A 15916-nucleotide genomic window follows, 5' to 3' on the forward strand; every position below is an offset into this window, starting at 1 on the left:
CGCGTAGCAACTGGTAGCAACACCGCTTTTCCCCCCCTTGAACTGGAGGCGGAAAGTCTGGGTCTCCTCAAGTTCATTCTTTGGCCGGGCGGACTTTAGATCGGGAAATTTTCAAAATTTCTTGAGGCGGTGAAAATCTCGTATTCTATGCACAAGTTCCATCTCAAGCGATTGTTTTTGCTATTCTGGAATAAAACTGTTAATTCCAAGAAATTTCAGACACTTGCAATTGAGAAAATATCAAGAATTAATCACTTTGAAATACGATCCTTTGGACTTTCTTGACTGATTGGGATCCTGAAAGTGGAGATTTTAACATGAGAAACATCATTTTGAATCGCTTTTTCTAAAGTACCTTTTGGCGCGTAAAGGAGGCCATATTAAGAAATCTCTGTGCATCGTGGAAAAGTTAAAAAAAAAGAAAAAAAAGAAGTATTTATAGACAATACATAGATGCTTATGGAATGGAAGCAAGAGAAATCCAGTTTCTATTGAAATAGTGGACTCAAGTATGAACTGGGCCTACCTGATGGCGTAGTGGTAACGTCGTCGTCTCCGGCTTCGATACCCGGTCGAGGCACATAGTGATTTGGATACCACTTTAAACTGTAGATCCAGTCCAGATTAGCCTTTCTGTGCATAATGTGGACTTAAATCAACAAACAATCACTCAATCAAATGTGAACTTTTCAAAAATGCTAAAGTATTTATTTTTTCAATTCAACTTCAATTTTATATGAATAATAATAATAATAAATGGTAAAATTTAACTTCATATGATTGAAGGCCAAGTTGTGAAATCTTACTCTGCCCCCCCCCCCCCCTTTGCGGGAGCCCTTGCGTGTACTACACTTTCACATCGATGCATGCCATATGGCCTCTGACTCGAATACCGCTATCAGGTTCCTGCTATTGCGTATTTTCGTTTGTAAAATGCAATAAATTTGTCATTTCCATGAATGCTTCGGGCATAATTATGAGAAAGGTCACTTTGTGGTTTTGTCATGATCGTTTCCTGTGTCCAAACCTGCGACATCCAAAACATTACAAATCTTCCCCTCTCTCTCTCTCTCTCTCCTGTTTTCCACCACACACAAATATCATGTTTTAGTCCCAGGTCGTCAAATACTTTATCCAGTATTGTGTACGACAATAAGGACATATAAATGTACGAAGTACGAGGCGTATTCGTAAAGTAAGTACCGTTTGCAAATATTGCCGCTGTAGCGCTGCAGTCGCGACCATGTGAGTTCTCGCTGACGTCCTTCATCCGTTAGTTAGCCACAGGCACGCGTGGGAGCAGGTCATGCATTTTCTTCGTAGTTTTCTGAAGGTTTGATATGTTAAAAAATCAATCGGCCCGCCGACAGTGAAGTCCGGTCTGTGATTTGTTTTCTCAATGCAAGAATGGTTGAATTCTTGCCTAGAGGACAGACCCCCAACAAAGATACCTGTTGTGACACATTAATCCGGCTGCGTCGTGCAATTCAAAACAAAAGACGCGGAATGCTTAGCGAAGGCATTGTGTTGCTTCACGACAATGCTCGTCCGCATACGGCCCAACAAACTCAAAATTTCATAACGTCATTCGACTGGAAACAATGTGTGCATCCGCCAACAGCCCTGACTTGACACCAAGTGACTACCATCTCTTTCTTCATTTGCTGGTCAGAGTTTCGACGAGGATGACGACGTCGAAGCAGCAGTATATGGATGGCTTTCGTCACAGGCGGGAACACTAGTGCCATGCTACGATAAATGCTTGAACAATGGTGGAAACTGCGTAGAAAAGTAGTTTAAGGTCTGTAGAATTCAATGAAAATAAAAAAAGATACGAAACTATTTTACTTTATTTTTTACGCCCTTTCGGTACTTACTTTCCGAATACGCCTCGTATTATATCCCGCAACAAGGAAAGTCAAGCTATTGTGGTTCCTAGAATGTTCCAAATCCTTTTCATTGTGCCGTAATTGCGAAATCTGCTATGGATTTTATTCATAACAATGGCTTTTAAATATTCGCCTTCAACAAAGGAAGAAAAAAGACTAAACAATAAACAATGTAAGAATACCTCCTACACCGGATTCGAATCCCGGTCTGAGCATGGGTGTTCTTTGAGTATCCCTTCATCAAATTCACATCATCATTCATCCTCATCTTCGCAGTTATCCAAACATGGAAGAAAGGAAAAGTCAATTAAACGAAATAAATCAATCGAATAGCTTGTATACAAACTGTACGATATTTTCCCAATACAACTCAAATTAGCATTGGAAGAAATAATTAACCAAATATTGCTCATAAAATTCCAATAATTCAAAGAAAATGAAAGCAAAATTAGCATCTAATACTGGAAATATTACTAGTGAAAAACCTGAATATATTCGAGAGAGGAGAATAGGTTTTACAAAATTATTAATATTATTAGGATCTATTAGTATAATGACTATTAGTCCAAAAATATAAAAATAGATGATGAATATAATAAAATACAAGGAGAAGAAAAATAATGACTAATGATAGTAAAATATAAAAAAAATGAAGGATATGATTCAGAGTGTAACCTTTTAGATTGTAATTTTAGAAAATAATTCGAAGATGCCAAATAACAATAGGATGACGGAATTACACCTTTTGTTGAAATCAGTAAACATACAATAAAAATCAATGTAATAGAAACAATTAATGACAAGAAAGTGGGATAGAATCAATAACAGAGGGATAGAGGAAAATTAGAGCAATAGATCCAATAAATATTAAAATACTAAATAAGACTAGCCATGAGGAATTTCAATATGAAAAGAGAGCAATTAAGGAAAACACAAGGAAGAGATTAAAAATATTAACAATAAGAAGAGAGCAGAAGAAGATGGTGAAAAATTATACTAAATTACTACGAAAAAAATTGAAGAGACAACAAATTAAAAATTAAAAAAAAATAATAAATAATAATGTTAGAAAAAAAATCATTTCAGTGTCATGCTATATCGAAGAATATGCGCAACAGGAAGAAAACGAAAATATTTTTAAAAAATGCTGTTAAAAGAAGACCAAACGATAAATAGGAATCCTATATTCATAAAATGTATATTACAACAGGCTTAGAGTGTAGGGAGCCTGATTACGTTTTACGTTTCATCACCCTGAGAAGCGATCAAAAGATAGGAATTAACGTTTTAATTTTGTTGTGCTCTGTGCTTTCTAACCTTATGAAGTGTGACATAGTACTCGTATGATTATTCCAGCACCTGACGTAAGAAGTTTATCAAAACTCAAAAACATTTCTGCTGGATAATTACTCGTTGAGTAGAAGATTCTGCCAACAATCAAAAAATTGCTTAAATTAGTTCAAAATAATAGTAATGATTGTTATTTTACTATTACTTTAATATTATTCAATCTTTTACATCAACGACCTAAGCCACTACAAAGAATTCTAGTAAGGTTCATGCGTTAATGGAAATTTATTTATCTTTATATCCACAGTGTTTATAGATACACTTTCCTTATGTATTGCTTGAAATACGGTCAATAAAAGCAAAACCCTTAACATTGCATACTTAAACTCTTAATTCTTAACGTTCTATACAATAGCAACTCAATCAACCATGAAAATACTCACAGGGCTTTTCGTCAGCACTACCTGGCAACATTTGCCCCACGTAGCCTTCCTTTTCTTCTTTCCCTGTCTGTTCCACGAGCAGACAATGTGCTTGACTAATCTGTCTTTGTGGAACGAAGCGTTATTAAGCATCCAGGCCGGTTTGTTAGCGCTAAAAGCAAAATTAATCCTTGCACAGAATGCGCAATGCTTTGTAGGGAACCGTCTCCGTGAATTACGTCACGCATTTGCGTAATAACGGTGTAGCATTTGCTACGTTAACCGGACTGAAAAATCTTGAGAAGGGGGAGTAAGATGCTTAAGTGCACTGTTGCCAGTTCGTTTTCTGAAATTAGTGAACGAAACTTTTGAGAGCAGAGATTATAAAAGATGTGGTTGATTTTCTCCCTCATAGATGGCGTTAATAATTCTGTAATAATCACAGCAAAAAATGGGCTTTTAACTTGTGGACATAACATTCCAGAATATACATTTTTTAAAAAGGAATATTCAGGAATAATTCCTTACCAGTTCCATATTATAAAGTGTATATAGTCACTCGGGGGAATATGCCCATTGGGGTTAAATGCCCACCCCCTAGTATCTCGCGCAACGTTAATGTTATGGCAACTCTGCGACTCTTGTTTGAAAGCGACCTCCGTGGTGAAACGAGGCAGCAGGTTTAGAGCTTGTGAGGAGAATCTGAAGCCATTCAGGGTTAATTTCATGAGGTAAGAAGACAATTTGTGAGGTAATAATTTTTTGGACGTTGCTGTATTAACAGTGTGCAATAATATTCCCAAGAGAGAAAGAAACTGAATTATATTTGGTGTAAAGATCAAGTGTGAGGGAAACATATCTGCAGAGTGAAACTGCCGCATGGTGCTCAGAGTTGCCAACCCAGTGATTCAATTTTCTGCTTGTAGCTGTGGGGTGATATGCCCACAGAAGTTAAGTAAAATATGCCCATGGGCAATATTATGATAAGAAAGGACCACAGTCTGACTGGATCCAGTGAAATCGTTGTAGTATGTGGATGCATGAAATATGTACCAAATTCACGCCCATGTGTCCAAATGTAAACAGTAACAGAGGCTATGGTAAATTCAAAATAAATGTTGTTAGAAACGCTATGCTTGTCTGTACAAATGATGTTCTGTTTACGAAACAAACGTTAATAATGTTCAGTTAATGCTGTGTATTATTTTCCTTTAAATATGTCATGTCAAGTATTACAACAATTGTTTCTTGTATTGGGCATTTTACCCTTGATGGATGGGCATTTTACACTGAACACGGGGTGATTTGCCAAAATTCACGTTCATCTGTTTATTTTTCTATGGTTCTTTTGCTATAAGACTTACAATAATAAAACTTATAGGTAATAATAACAAAACATGTAGCTTTCAATTGACATCCTTTTCATTGCGATACTCCTTCATTTAGCGAAGCTATAAACCGCCAAAAAAAGTTGGGCGTTTTGTCCCAAGTGACTCTACTACACTAATCTATCTATAGAACTGAAAATCATTATATAATATTATATATATACATATTCAATTATAATTATATACACACTTGGGTAAGTGACAATGGAAGACTGCTACAGGTTAAATAAAACAGACAACCATACAACACCAATGAAAGTTGTAAATCAAAGAGCCAAGGCAACGAAACTACAACACACCAAAAGTCACGAAACGTCAATGTGTAAGTCATTGTTAGAAGAGTAGCCACCTAGTTAGAGATCGATTAGTTCTTTGAACTCTCCAGCCTAACCATTACAGTGCTTAGTTAGATATCGGTTAGTTCATTGAACTTTGAAGCCTAACTATTGCCTATTTTGGGGGGAGCAGGAAAAGATTTATTAAGGTATATTAAGTCATTTTTAAGTCAATATTATCGATCAGAAATTATATAAGTAGGTGAACACTTACGCTTATTGAGTATCAGAATAGGAATTACAAGTTAGGGCACCGACTGACCACTGTGGCCTGACTGACTGACATAATGTTTAAAATACTATGATTTTTTTCCTCTCGTTTTAGTTCTATTACGTGACTTTGCTACCTCTTGGGTCAATCGTGTCGATAAGAAAAACACCGAGTTGAGTTATTTTCTACAAGGATTGATCGGAACGGACCTAGAGTTTAAAGTCGAATCCTTCTCTGCAAATGTTAACATCTCGTCCATGTAGCACGAACCTGGACTCCGTTTTGCAGACTAACGAGGTTTTGGCGTCTGGGCCTGTGTTCTGTCCTTGTCATACGTGTTTGTGATTGTCCCTTCTTCAATCTCATCGCATCATCATTCATCTCCATAGTCACGATTTGCAGAAAAGCGACGTAAAATAACCTAAATCAATAAATCAACCACTCTGTGCCTTCTCTGGGTATCGTAGCCGGGACCTCTTAACTACAAAGTGACGAGGTTACCACTACGCTATCGGGGAAATGTGCTGAAAGTGTTCTTCTATAACAGCTGGGTCCACGACCCTTTGCAGCACAAAAAAGTTGTGCATTTTCTAGCCTGTAATTACAGGTTTTTCGTGACTTGCCGAATTTACAGACACGGCCCTAGGGAGGGGCAACGTGGGCACTTGCCAGAGGCCGCGCACCTTCAGGGGACGCCGCGGCGCATAAAACTAATTATTTGTGTATTGTTTATTACGAGTTTATAGTCCGCTGGTGCTTCAAATTACGCAATCAATATGATCATATTTTGACATACATAAAAACATAAAATTACTGACATTTCCTGAGTCGTGTTTAAATGTTTCAATCAAAAATAGTTAACATGAAACATTCATTTAATTATAGAATCAAATCATAAAGAAAGTGTGTTCTCCTGTGCTTAGCACCACGCCATGAAGGCGTATAGGGGGTGCGGGGGTAACGCACCACACTGTCTTGATCCGGTCGTGAGTGGGGGTGATGTGATCAGCACCACGCCCCTGACCGCCTTTACCCCCCAGGGTTTCCTCCAGGTACGCTGGGTGGGCGCCGGGGCCGCTTCCAACGTTAGAAAAGTTCCCGGATTTGAACCGGCCGGGGATCGAACCCGGGACCTTTAGCATGGTAGTCAGACGCGTTACCGACTGAGCCACCGCGGCCGAATTATCATTAGGTGAAAATATTATTTCATATGCAACAGTGTAAATTCACTACAGCGTCAAAATGCAATGAAAAGTAAACAAATGGGAATTATTATAGAGAATGTTATTGTCACTTTGATAGGGAAAATACAGTTTTGGGATCATATAGGACAGGTGAAGTTCAAACAAAGGAACAAAAATCCATGACTGTTTGAAACTTCTGAAAACATTTGGTTACAAATAGTTTGCGAATTAACGGGGGGCATGAAGGAAATTCCCCACCCACACAATGAATTTTATCCCCAGCAAAAAAATTATTTATATCCCTACCAAGGATGTTTATATCCCCGTATTTTATTTTTGTGGCTGGTAACAAATACAAATTTGCATACCCTCAAAAAATCTAACCTCCGAAATGAAATCATAATTACGCCACTGAGTGGCATCCCCATCCCAAAGCAAAGGCTTAATTCGCACAGTAGTTATATGTCTCCGTGTATCACAAGCATTTAATTATAATACGAATAACAACAATGCTAATATTTTAAAATTGTTCATTACCTTTCATACGTAGTTAAATTAAGTGTAAATTTCGATAAGACTGCAGAACAGAAGAATGGCAATACCAGCAAACTGTTGACTGACAAACCGTTAAAATAGCTGTCAGAATTTGAAATTTGTTACAACAATAGAATCTTACATTAACGCCAACAATGCCGGTCTATACATGTCCACCGAGTTTCAATGAAATGGCATTTTATTACATATTACTAATTAGCAGTTATCAAAACGGCGCTAATTAAATTTGTTCATTAGTTTAATTATAAACAGGACCGAAACAGTGGTTATTATTTACGTAAAAGCCAGAAAAAGCACGTTAAAGTGAATTAAAGAGTGTCAAAGTGTTGGCACATTCTTAGCACCTGAGCGCTAGTGTCGCTTCCAGTATGGCCGCTCTACGTAGGATAGATATTTGTTTACATTCAGTAGTAGTACGCAATAGAAGCGTGTTATCATTGCTGGTATGGAATAAACATTTAAATTACGCGTTATATTTAAATATTGCGAATGCGATGTGAATTCCAGGAACTATAACGAAGGTGAAGCTGTGCTGAGAGCGAAGCATTTAATTATGATAATAAAAATAACACGGAAAATGCGGACGAAATTACTGTATACGCACTGGTTCATCAAAGCAGTGCTGTTTCATCTGCACTGCACCTCGGTTGTAACTGCCTAACTCGGGCTATCAGAAATGACTTGAAAATATAGCTTGGGCTGGAAATAAATGTAAACATGCCGTTGCAGTTTTTTCCCCAAAGAGGCAGGCTGGTTTTGATAACAACACCGGGTAATGATAATAACAATAACAACAAGTTAATTGAGGCTAGCTTCAGTCTTCACTGAAAATTGACTGACATAATGATTCAGCAACATTAGCATGTCAATTATGTTTCTCTGACTTACCTTTATGATTTCGGACATTAATTTATTCTGATACTATCTTAATCTCCGCACTTAATTGACTTGCATCTGTTCCAAATTTCATGCATAATACATTGTTCTCGAAAAAAAAGTTATATTCATAAAGAACAATTTAAAATTTACTGTCATGGCAATAAAATCATCTTTCCGAAATATTATTTCGGAAAATAAATTGAACAGACTCGTGCATTCTTCGTAATTTCCTTGCCGCATTTCAGTTATGCCAATCTTGTCAATCAGTTGTTTTCCCTGATTTCTTTAAACATTTCATTTTGTTGATTCCACGGGGTCGAAAACACATGTAAGCTTTTCACTTGTTCTGAACCACAAAACGATTTAGAGCAAAAAACTGAACAGTAGACGCTACTTTTTCGCATGTTACCCATGCTTTGCGAAGCGAAACGAAGTGTCCTACGTGGAGTGGTTCCTGAAAATCTCACCAGATGGCATATCGCATAATTTTAATCGCGAATTTTCTGAATGCTCTGCCAATTTATTGAAATTTTCGGGGGGAGAGGCGTTTCTATTTTCTGGGGGTATTATCCACCACCTCAATTCATCATTGATTGTATGCCCCAGGCCTCGACCCACCTGGTACTGTAAGGTATATTTCTACTCTTACGGCGGCCGGTCCTAGTTCTGGCAAAGGAAGTGGGGAGCGGGGATTACGCCGCAGACCAACCAGACAGCAGCAGTGGCGCCGACACACATGATGCGGGGGGAAAAAGTACTACGGGAACCTCGTTCTACTGGCTGCTGAGTTTCTTATCGTGCTGGATTGGTCGCTTCCCCGTTCCCCACTTCTCTTGTCAGCATTAGGATCGGCCGCAGTAAGAGTAGAAAAGACCTTTAGCTCTGGACAGATAAGAAATGATTTGAAAATAAACCCTGAAATAATCAAAATGTCTTACTACTTTATACATCATTAAACAGCTCACGTTCTCAGGCATGTGAGAACAATCACAATTTGCACATAAGCCTTCAGAGTGAGTGTCTTTCGATGGGAGTGAATTCCAGCTAAACCTCATTTAGAATCCATTAGTATTCTCGAAAGCATTGCTACTTTTCTTTCCTCATGCCATATTTTCCTCTTCTGAAAACCGTGCACCAAGTCCTTAGACATCTTCTCTAACTTCATAAGGGCTTTCCAACTTTCCAAGTGTTGCCCTTTTTCTTCTTCTTCTTTTCAGTTTTCCAAAGTTACTCTCCATGGTCCCTACAGTCGAAACAGGGTAAAAGGGTAAAAGGGTAACTTTTTTAAAGTTTTCTTTCTTTGTTCTGCTCCGTCACTTGTGTTCAATTCGGGAACAAATTTCACTGCGTTTCACTTCAAGGCAGGCCCGTAGCGAGGGGTAGACTATAAGGACTGAATTCTTGGGCGCCAGACGTAGAGGGCGCTTTTCAAAGCTTTTCTTTTAAAAGACAACGAAGTCAGAATATGCGACAGAGAAATTTGCACTTGGCAGAAGGATTTGATTGATTGATTTGGTGTTTTAAGTTCACTTTATGCACATAAAAGCTAATCGGGACTGAAACTACAGTTTAAAGTGGGATCCGAACCACTATGTGCCTCCACCGGGTATCGAAAACGGGACCCCTTGATTACAAGGCGACGACGCTACCACTGCGCCACCGGGGAGACCCTTAGAGGAGAAGAAAAACATACAAAGTGTTCCTCGACCTTTGACCCTCTCTTCGACGATTTTGCTTCATCCAAAGCAAGGGAAGTAAGTAAGTGTAAGTGCTCCCCTGTGCATAGCACCACGCCATGAAGGCGTATAGTGGGTGTGGGGGTAACGCCCCACACTTTCTTGATCCGGTCGTGAGTGGGGGTGATGTTATCAGCGTCACGCTCCTGACCGCCTTTACCCCCCAGGGTTTCCCCCAGGTCCATAACGTATTCGACGCTGTGTGGGCTCCGGGGCCGCTTCCATCGTTAGAAAAGTTCCCGGATTTGAACCGGCCGGGGATCGAACCCGGGACCTTTAGCATGGTAGTCAGACGCGTTACCGACTGAGCCACCGCGGCAAGGGAAGTTATGTTCTAATTATTTTCCTTTCTGAGATATGCCGGATTTTACAAATATTTTGTAAATTTTATTTAAAATAATGTACATAGTTGGAAACGATGTTATTTTTTCAAGCAGAGTTGAATAAGTGGCTTCCCTGATGGCGCAGTGCTACCGTCCCGGGTTCGATACCCGTTGGAGGCACATATTGTTTCGAATCCTACTTTAAACTGTAGGTCCAGTCCCGATTAGCCTTACTGCGCATAAAGTGGACTTGGTTTAACTTAAAAAAAAGCAGTTGAATAATTTTAAATTAACATTTTCTTTTCAACTGAGATATTAACGAGGACATAAAACGCTGGCTTCATTCTGGAAATGCATGTTACATTTCTCTTCATAAACTTTTGTCTTCTCGTTTAATATCTAAGAAACTAAAAGTTGAAATATACAAAACAGTAATTTTCCCTGTAGTATTATGTGAATGCAAAACTTGGTCGCTTACATTGGAAGAGGAAAATAAATTGAGAGTATTTGAAAAAAATGATCCTTAGGAAAATATTTGGGCCTAAAAGGGATGAGGAGACAGGTGAGTGGAGAAGGTTAAATAATTTCGGACTACATAATTTGTATTATTAGAATGATTAAGTTGGTTGATTTGGTGTTTTCAGTCCACTTTATGCACAGTAAGGCTAATTGGGATTGGACCTACAGTTTAAAGTGGAACCCGAACCACTATGTGCCCCCACCGGTTATCGAACCGGGACCCCTTGATTACAAGGCGACGACGCTACCATTGCGCCCTCGGGATTAGAACGATTACATCAAGAAGACTTATGTGGTGGGCAGACCATGCGGTAGGAATGGGAGAGGAGAGGAGTTTACAAGATTCTTGTTGGGAAACCTGATGGTAAAGAGACCTGTAGGTAGGCCAAGATGAAGATAGAGCGATAACGTTGAGATGGGCCTAAAGGGAATCGGTAGGGATGGAAAAAAGTGGATAGATCTTGCTCAGGATAGGAACAGATAGAAGGCCTGTGTTGCGCAGCCATGAACCTTCGGATTTAAGAAGTCTAGAGAGTTAGTTAGTTTTCAACTCAGTACAAACTGAACTTCGAAAATATCATTTATTTTAATTATTATTCTGAAGCTATTTCTTTCTTTTACTTGTAAGCTTATATTCTGGTAATGCTAGGGACGTTCAATATATAAGTTTCCCTGTGCTATAAAATATTGTATAAAGCAATGCCTTTAAAAAGAATCACATGGTTGACAAGCGCCATCCTTCGTCTACAAGGAACAACAATCGATTCGTTATCAGACGTGAAGGCGCATGCGCTCAAGTACGAAAAGTAAATGCTTGTTCGGAAAACGCGGGCTCGCGTCATAAGGAGTTCAGAAGCATGGATGCTAAGGGCGTTCTGCTTATGGACTTTTTGGAACGAAGAAGAACAATTAACGCTGACCGTTATTGTCAAACATTGGATAAACTGAAAAACGCAATTCGACATAAGCGACCAGGTCTCCTGTCAGCTGGTGTCATTCTTCTTGACGATAACACTCGCCCCCACTCAGCAGTGCAAACACAACACAAAATTGAAGAATTGGGGTGGGAACGGCTGCCCCACCCTCCATACAGCCCCGATTTAGCGCCGAGTGATTTCCATCTTTTTCCGGTATTAAAGTCTGAATTGCAAGGTTACGAAACAGATGAAGAAGTGAAGCGGAATGTGAGAATAGTGCTCAATAGCCAGAGTCCTGATTTTCTTGCAAAGGGTATGAACAAATTGGTGCAACGGTGGGACAAATGCCTGAATCTCTATGGGGATTATGTGGAGAAGTGAGGAAGGATACTCCTACACATGTATGTATAGTTTTCTAATGTATCTTAAAAATATTTTCCTTTACAGCATACGGAAACTTATATATTGAACGACCCACGTACACTACTTCAATTTTCTGTGCCCCAAAGTAGTATAATATATGTTTTTAAAGATGTTCTTCTGACTCTAAAACATAACTGAAATATTCTGAAATATGTTAAACTTTTTCTTAATCAGAAATGCAAACTATAAATATTTAAATAAACCTATCTTATTATTAATGGACTTCTGTTTCCTCATTTCAACATTGTATAATGTAAATATCACAAGCCATGGCATAGGAAGAAAATACCGAAGGACGCACATAAAATGTTGGTGCTTTGTATGCATGCGGGAGGGGGAGCAAAGCATATCCTACCTAGGGCGCCAAAATATCTGGCTACTTGGTTGAATAGCTTATTACATAGGCGTTGCCCGGGTATTTAATTATCCCAATCTTCTATTAGACAGGAAAATAATAAATTCTAACTATAGTGGAAAATGTAACTAATTTTATTTACAGGTATTTTAAAGTATAAGTACAGAATACAAATTATAAAGTAAAATATTTTATAAATTCACTATAATATTAATTTAACTCAAAACTTGATTATGAACAACATTTTTAGTTTCACCCCCAGGAGCAAGAATAAATAAATTAAACGGCATTGGGAGTGTCACTATTCAGCGACCTCGAAAGCTATGGGTTCCAGTACTTTACCTTGCCAGATTAAACCCATAATAAACTCACGACCACTTTGCGTTTTACCCGACAAATCAGATTACCAGATATTAACTCCAGGGCATTTTCTCATTGGCAGACCCATAACAACCTTCCCAGAACCTGACCTTACCCTCATACCTGACAATAGACTCAGCAGATACCAGCTGATACAGAAGATGAGAAGATTCATTTTGAAGCAGTGGAACAAAGAATATCGACATTCCCTTTAACAACGCCAGAAGTGGACATCCTCCACCAGGAACTTAACTCCAGGGATAATTGTACTGCTGAAGGAAGACGACTTACCCCTACTACAGTGGAATCTAGCTAAGGTGGAAGCGGTACATCCTGGGAACGATGTGACTATACTCCATGAGGCCTTAAAAAGATCGCTTCGCGGGCTTGCAGCAGACGACAATATGGGGGGTGCGAGAACCAATCAGGTCCGCGAATGAGCGAGCCTGGTTGCCACAGCTAGCTCGCTAAACCCTTTTGGAAGGGTGAGTGACCTCTGCATCTTGCTACCTCGGCCTGTTTGTTCGGCTGAGGAGCAGACGTAACGAGAGTATCGGCAATAGTGTGCGAGCGACGTCTGCTGTTAACCCGCGAAAGGATCTTTCTAAGGCCTCCTGCAGTATAGTGCGTGTAGTAACAGTGAAAACGAAACATGGCGCTTTTAGAAGAAGTGTTGGTAAAATTGTGCTCCTCCCCATAGGTAAAGACAGAGATTAGTTGAATTATGTGCATTCAACCGGGGGGAGTATGTTCGAGAAGTGAAACAATCCGCTGCGAAAAGACTGACTTGCTTGAGTGAGCTCGGCCGTGCAACTCGCTATGTCCGCGCCTCCTACTATAGGTGGGTTTCATGTGACGTCAGAATTCGAGTTGTTTGTCGTCTGCAAGGAAATGCCCACCACGTAGGAGAATGGGATCCATTCTCTTTGCACTTAGCGTTCGTTTAGCCTCAATGAGACTAGGGAAGTTTACTCGCTACTAGCTTGCGAATCTACTCGTTGCTATAAAACTCGCTCAATATAACAACGTTGGCTAGTTAACTCGTCGCTCACTTTGCTCCAGCGAGTGAAGTTGAAGACTGGGCTACTTTTCTCACTACTCGCTTGATATTTTACCGTCTGGCTAGTAAACTCGCTGTGTGTAATATATCGCACTAGTAAAATCGCTCTATGTGTAGTTGCGGCCGAAATGTCGGAAGAAGTAATACGTGCGGGAATTGTTGTTGTTGATCTTTTCTTACGCCTGGAGGTTGAAAAAGGAAAAGAAGGAAAACTAGAAAAGTGTGGGTCAAGCAGTGGGTAGCAAGACGGGAAAAACATGCTGCATTTAATACTTTATTGAAGGCGTTGAGCGACGAAGATCCTTTAGCCTACCGAAATATTTTGAGAATGGACGGGGCTCAGTTTGATGATTGACTAGAGATGATTGATGAACGGATCAGGAAACAAGATACCAAAATGAGAATGGCGATTCCGACTGCCACAAAACTAGAAATAACACTACGTTATTTAGCTACTGGTGATTCTTTCAAGTCTCTAGAATATCTGTTTCGAGTTCCTGAAGTTCTCAGAGTGTGCCCGAAGTGCTCACAGCGATTTCTCAGGCCCTGAAGACAATGATTGAGGTAGGTGGAACTAAATATATATGTAACACTAAATAAACCTTTTATTAGAAACGTAGTAAATACATATTAAAAGATATAGAAATTGTTTCTGATTTTCTCCAAAGCTATTATAATTGCTTGGCTTAAAACATCATAATCGTCATTCACAGAAGGGGTAGAAGGTGTAGTGATGCAACTTGAAACTGTAGGATGGGAAGCCACATCAACATGCAATTGGTCTGTGTAATGGGGATAAGCTGAATGCACAGGTTCCAAACAAAACAGCTTGGAACGAGTGATGCACTGTTGTATTTTCTGTTGCAACAAGATGGCTGGTCTCATTTCCCCAGGTGATTCATTGATTGATTGATTTAGTTTATTTTACTTCGCGTTTTGTGCCTCTTGGCTAATTTGCGAAGATGGGGATGAGTCGGCCACAGGGTCGGGCATTTCCCCAGGTGATTTGGAAGGCGACATGTTGTTAGATCTTCCGGCTGAACTTTCGCCTTCTGCTAATTCGGACTTTTCCACTTCATTAGGCCCGTTTTCTGGAGTTAGATTGGAGAGATACTAAAAAATGAGGTTGCAAATTAGGTATATCAGTTACGATATGTAGCGTTCACATAGATGTTGGAAAAAAAAACTAGGCAGTGTGTTAAGGAATGGCAGATCGTTCTCTGAGGATGTACTAACTGAATTTCGCTTTTCAGGTACCCGCTACAACTGACGAATGGAAACAAATCCAGAATAGATTCTTCCTTCGTTGTAATTTTGCAAAATGTTGTGGGGCGATCGATGGTAAACATGTCATGATTAAAATACCTCCTGGTTCGGGTTCAACGTATTTTAATTACAAAAAGACACACAGTATTGTTCGCAATGGTTGATGCTGACTACTGCTTTACGTACGTCGACATTGGAGGAAAGGGACGAGCTAGTGACAGTGCAATATTTGGAGACTGTACTTTGAACATTGCCATGCAAAACAACACCCTTGGGATTCCTGAAAATTCCGTTATCATTGGGGATGATGCATTTCCTTTAAGAACAAACTTAATGAAACCATACAGCAAAACTGGCCTTATTAATTGTGAAAAAATAATTAACTATCGGCTTTCTCGCTCCCGAATAGTGCCTTTGGCATACTGATATGGCGTTTTAGAATATGTTCCAGACCAATTGAATTGAAACCACATACAAAGTCATTTGTGCAGCGTGTACTCTTCACAACTGGCTGCGAAAAACTAGTCCAACCACCCATCTATCTCCACAGTCAGTTGATAGAGATGATTTGAATACCGGGAATACTATTCCTGGAGAGTGGAGGGAACATGTGAATAATCTAGCATCTGCTAATCATCTAGGCAGCAACAACTATAAACGTGCTGCAGAGGAAGTACGAAGGTCATACGCTACATATTTTACAGAAGAAAATCCTTTGCCTTGGCAGTGGCAAAAAGTGGGTATAGTTATGTAACAGAAAGTGATATGTCAATTGTATTATATAAATATCAAACAGAATTACAA

General features: G+C 39.3%; 2 protein-coding genes across 2 annotated transcripts in view; one reads left to right on the forward strand and one right to left on the reverse strand.

Moving 5' to 3' along the window:
- The window catches only part of rsh (Rap GTPase activating protein radish), a 666322-nt gene that overhangs the window by 279617 nt on the left and 370789 nt on the right, over positions 1 to 15916 (reverse strand). The gene's annotated exons all lie outside the window — the stretch shown is intronic.
- Positions 14250 to 15276, forward strand: LOC145980569 (uncharacterized). Its single transcript, XM_083113603.1, has 2 exons — positions 14250 to 14357; positions 15100 to 15276. The coding sequence occupies exons 1-2, from the start codon at positions 14250 to 14252 to the stop codon at positions 15274 to 15276; spliced, it is 285 nt and encodes a 94-aa protein (XP_082969729.1).

Source organism: Lepisma saccharinum, chromosome 28 (assembly GCF_977018435.1).
Source record: "Lepisma saccharinum chromosome 28, izLepSacc3.1, whole genome shotgun sequence".
NCBI lineage: Eukaryota > Metazoa > Arthropoda > Insecta > Zygentoma > Lepismatidae > Lepisma > Lepisma saccharinum.